At 38.6% G+C, this 4455-nt stretch overlaps 1 protein-coding gene across 2 annotated transcripts in view; it reads left to right on the top strand.

Moving 5' to 3' along the window:
- The window catches only part of LOC106872321 (bromodomain-containing protein DDB_G0280777), a 114272-nt gene that overhangs the window by 87566 nt on the left and 22251 nt on the right, over positions 1–4455 (top strand). For both annotated transcript variants that reach the window (XM_052966026.1, XM_052966027.1), the window contains exon 3: positions 3849–3911. In XM_052966026.1, coding sequence (XP_052821986.1) covers positions 3849–3911 — 63 coding nt within the window. The remainder of the gene's footprint in view (positions 1–3848; positions 3912–4455) is intronic.

The raw sequence follows: 4455 nt of genomic DNA, 5'->3' as shown, positions 1-4455 counted from the left end.
GGGTTAGAGCGATGACTTATGAAGATCCTTAATGATGAACCGAGGAGGGGGTTCTGTAAATGCCCATTTATAACTCAAACACTTTGCGCCGCCGTGTAATAAAGTGAGTGGTTACTTATTATTGAACAGGCAGGCTATTTTGCCATGCGTGTCAAATCATGGCTTGGATATGAGATTTCTGTGTTTTTTTTTGTTTGTCTTTTTATTTATTTTTTTTTAGTTGTGTGCCAGTTTGAGGAAGGAAGGAAAAACACCACGCCATTGGCCAATTTAAGTCATATCATGTAAACACTGTCCCAGTATTGTTTGCATTGTTACTTGGTGTAAATCTGTCTTGCCTGTTTATTTACCCTTGTAACCGTGCCTCCAGACATAAATCTACTAGTAGTAATAGTAGTAGTAGTAGTAGTGTTATTACTATTATTATTATTATTATGTTGGTGAGCTGGCAGAATTGCTTGAGCGCTGGATAAAATGCTTTGCATTATTTTTTGTCCGGTTCATTACATTCAGAGTTCAAATCCCGCTAAAGTCAACCTTACTTTTCATCCTTTTCAAGATGGACAAAATAGTTACCGGTTACTAATAGTTACTAATTTCCACCACTGAAATTTCTGGTTTTGTACCTACCTAACTTAGAAATTCACTAAGTCCACTCTGCTGGGTGGTTGGCATTAGGAAGGGCATCCAGCTGTAAATATGTTGCCAAAACAGCTCCAGAAGTCTGGTGCAGTCTTGTACCTGGCCGGCTTCTGTCAAACCATCTCACCCATGCCGGCATGGAAAGCAGATGTTAAACGATTATTATTATTATTATTATTATTATTATTATTATTATTATTATCATTATTGAGTGAGAGAGCAGTGCATGCCATTAAATATATGAAGCCTGGTATACCCATGAAGCCTGGTATATGCATAAAATATATGAAGCCTGGTATACCCATCATGACTACCCGTCTGATAAGGGTACACCAGGCACATACCTCTCAACCATATGTGCATGACATGGTGATCTTGTATCAAGATAAACAGTGCATCACCTTGCAGGTGGGGCCCAGTTAGAATTTTCTTCAAGTCAAGTAGCCCATCCCACTCAAAGGGTCCCTGTATAAGGGTTGTATAAGGAAGTTGAGCAAAACACCCCTGTTTCCAAAGGTGAATTATTCAAACTCCAAAGAATTCCTCTCAACACATGGCTATGATACTCCCCCACTACTTCTGCCCATGATCAGAGATGCACATATCGTCAGCCACCAAGGGACATGCTCAACTGGTTGAGGTCAAGGAACTGACAAGCTAAGCTCTGTTATTGAGCAGAATATTTGCTGTAGCCCATCTTTTATACCAAGACAAAACAATGTACTTGATAACACTTCCAATCAATTAAGATTAGAAGCCATGAGAGCCACTGCCTAGTACTGCATCAGGGCATTTATTATTATTATTATTATTATTATTATTATTATTATTAGTATTGGTCATGAATGACCATGAGACTGCACATAGAGAGTTCCCCTCCAAAGCACAATTCCAGCCTCCCCTCCTCATGCCACCAATGTTGTCCGAGAGAAAGGCAAAGACTGATTCAGCTTGGCACCAGTGATGCTGCAACTCATTTCTATGACTGAGTGAACTGACGCAAAATGAAATAGAGTGTCTTGCTCAAGGACAAAATGCACAGCCTTGTCTGGGAATCGAACTCACTATCATACGATTGTGAGCGCAGCAGTTTAAACACTGAGCCACACGCTTCCACATCACATGCAAGACCGTTGCCAGTGCCGCCGAACTGGCTCCTGTGCAGGTGGCACGTTAAATACACCATTTTGAGCGTGGCCGTTGCCAGTACCGCTTGACTGGCCTTCGTACCTGTGGCACGTAAAAGCACCCACTACACTCTCGGAGTGGTTGGCATTAGGAAGGGCATCCAGCTGTAGAAACTCTGCCAGATCACATTGGAGCCTGGTGTAGCCACCTGGTCCACCAGTCCTCAGTCAAATTGTCCAACCCATGCTAGCATGGAAAGCGGACGTTAAACGACGATGATGATGATGATAATGATGATGATCGATGCATCGTATCTGATATACATTCCTAGTTTTTTTTCAGCCACCTGAGTAACCTGGGACTTAAGAAAGGAGAGCCCTATATTACTCAGAATGTATGAAATAAAGGCTTGCTAAATGTCTGAAAACAAACAAATATTTAGGACAAGCTTATGAAAATGCTTTGCGTAGGGAAAGGGTTTTATGAATGATTCAGTATATTTGTCAATCAGTTTGTTGGTTGATTGGTTGATCGGTTGGTTGACTGGATGGTGATAGAGTGTATTTGGTTTATATTGGTTCACTAACTGAGACTGGATTGCCATTACTGGAATGACTTTGATCAGAGACCTGCTCATTCACGGCTGACCTGGGACTAAACAAGAACTATAAAGCGAGGCTAAGATATACACAGATACCGAGCCTCGCTATACATATTTATTCAGAAATCATGCTGTGCTGGCAGTGTTGTAATTAATACATTCTATGCCGTTGTTAATAGTCTTTCATCATTTTGACATTTCTCTGCTCTGACTCATTTGATATTAAACACACTTTTAATATCATTTCTCTCTACTTAGAACTTGTATCACGCTCTGGAACTTGAGCAATGCCGATATTTTATAGTTTCGCACCATATGCACGCAAGCATACAAACAACACATACAGACACTCATATTCAAGCACGCACATACACACACACACTCTCACATGCATCGTACATCGCACTCAGCATTCATGTGGCCAGATATTAAACACACGTTAATATCATTCCTGTCTAGACCCATCTCAATCTGTAACTTCAGTAATGCTAACATCTTCTCACCAAACGTGTGTGTGTGAATACACACACATACACACGTGTATATATATATATATATATATATATATATAGAATGTTAAACACTCTTTAATGTACTTGCTGTCAAGAACTGTGTCAACCTGGAACTGTACTGCTGTTGTCTTCTCACCAAAGATGTGTGTGTGTGTGCATGTGCGTGTGTGTGCGTGTGTGTGTGTGTGTGAGTGTGTGTATTTGTATGTGTGTGTTTATGTTTGTATGCCAAAGCATGAAACTCATGGTGCTGTAGTAACTTTGTAACTTGTGTGTGTGTGTATATATATATATATATATATATATATATATATATATATATATATATATATATATATATATATATATATATATATATATATATATATTACGGAGATGTACTTGCATAGCAAGTGACCTGATCTGAGATCGTGTGCTGGAATGAAAGCAATTGCAGCGTGGAAGGTGTTTATAAGCCATGTAAAATAACACACAAAAACCGTTAGATTCACTTCAACATTTAAATTTTATTTGTCAAAATATTTTCGTCGCTTTGAGACCGCGACCTGTTCAGTGACAAAATTCTGTGCTGCATCTATCTATCTATATATATATATATATATCAGGAATTTTACCTGTCCTAGATAGATAGATATATAAAGTTAAGAAAATGTTTGATTAAGAATCAAGACACATCAGTGTGTAAGATGCCACCAATTGGCTAGATAAAAATCACATGGAGCAGATATTGAAACATTCCATTATCATAAGCGGCCATTATACCAACTAGACATACCGTTGTTAAGTAATTCTCAATTCCAATTATTTACGAATGATCCAATTCCTTGATGAGCCCTTCATGCGGCATAAGCATAACAAATCGTAGACGAATAATGGTTTAAATTGATGACAGCTGTTTCATTTATAACCCCTTTACAATCTGTTTTCATTATCTAAATTTGTTATTTGTTACTGTTCTTTTCCAGAAAACATTGATGCGAAAGCATACATCACATAGTGTCAGCCGTGCAAAGATTGTGAAAATTAAGGTAAATCCATTTTTGCTATTTCGGTTTTTAAGCAATCTGAATTTGTTAACGTTTGGTATTGGCTATAATATACATGTGGTTATACCTATATACACACTTACATATACTCTTCATACATGATTGCACACATCTATACGTACATGTGCATATACTCTCATTCAGACATGCTTGTTACAAAAGGTTTCAGTTTATGGAATTCCACATTATAGGAAAAACTTCAGGAACTTCTGTGATGCAAGTGTGTTTACGTATGTGTCTAAATGTATGTATGTACATATATGTGTGTGTGTGGGTGTGCTTGTATGTATGTATGTATATATATATATATTTTTTTTTCATTTTATCTAGTTTCAGCTCATGAGCTGTGGCCATGCTGCGGCACCGCCATTGGCGTTAGGAAGGGCATCCAGCTGTAGAAACTCTGCCAGATCAGACTGGAGCCTGGTGTTGCCATCCGGTTTCACCAGTCCTCGGTCGAATCGTCCAACCCATGCTAGCATGGAAGGCGGACGTTAAACGATGATGATGATGATGATGATGATAT

The sequence above is a fragment of the Octopus bimaculoides genome, chromosome 3, assembly GCF_001194135.2.
Source record: "Octopus bimaculoides isolate UCB-OBI-ISO-001 chromosome 3, ASM119413v2, whole genome shotgun sequence".
NCBI lineage: Eukaryota > Metazoa > Mollusca > Cephalopoda > Octopoda > Octopodidae > Octopus > Octopus bimaculoides.
The sequence above is the reverse complement of the archived record's forward strand: the minus strand, read 5'-3'. Positions and strand labels throughout refer to the sequence as shown.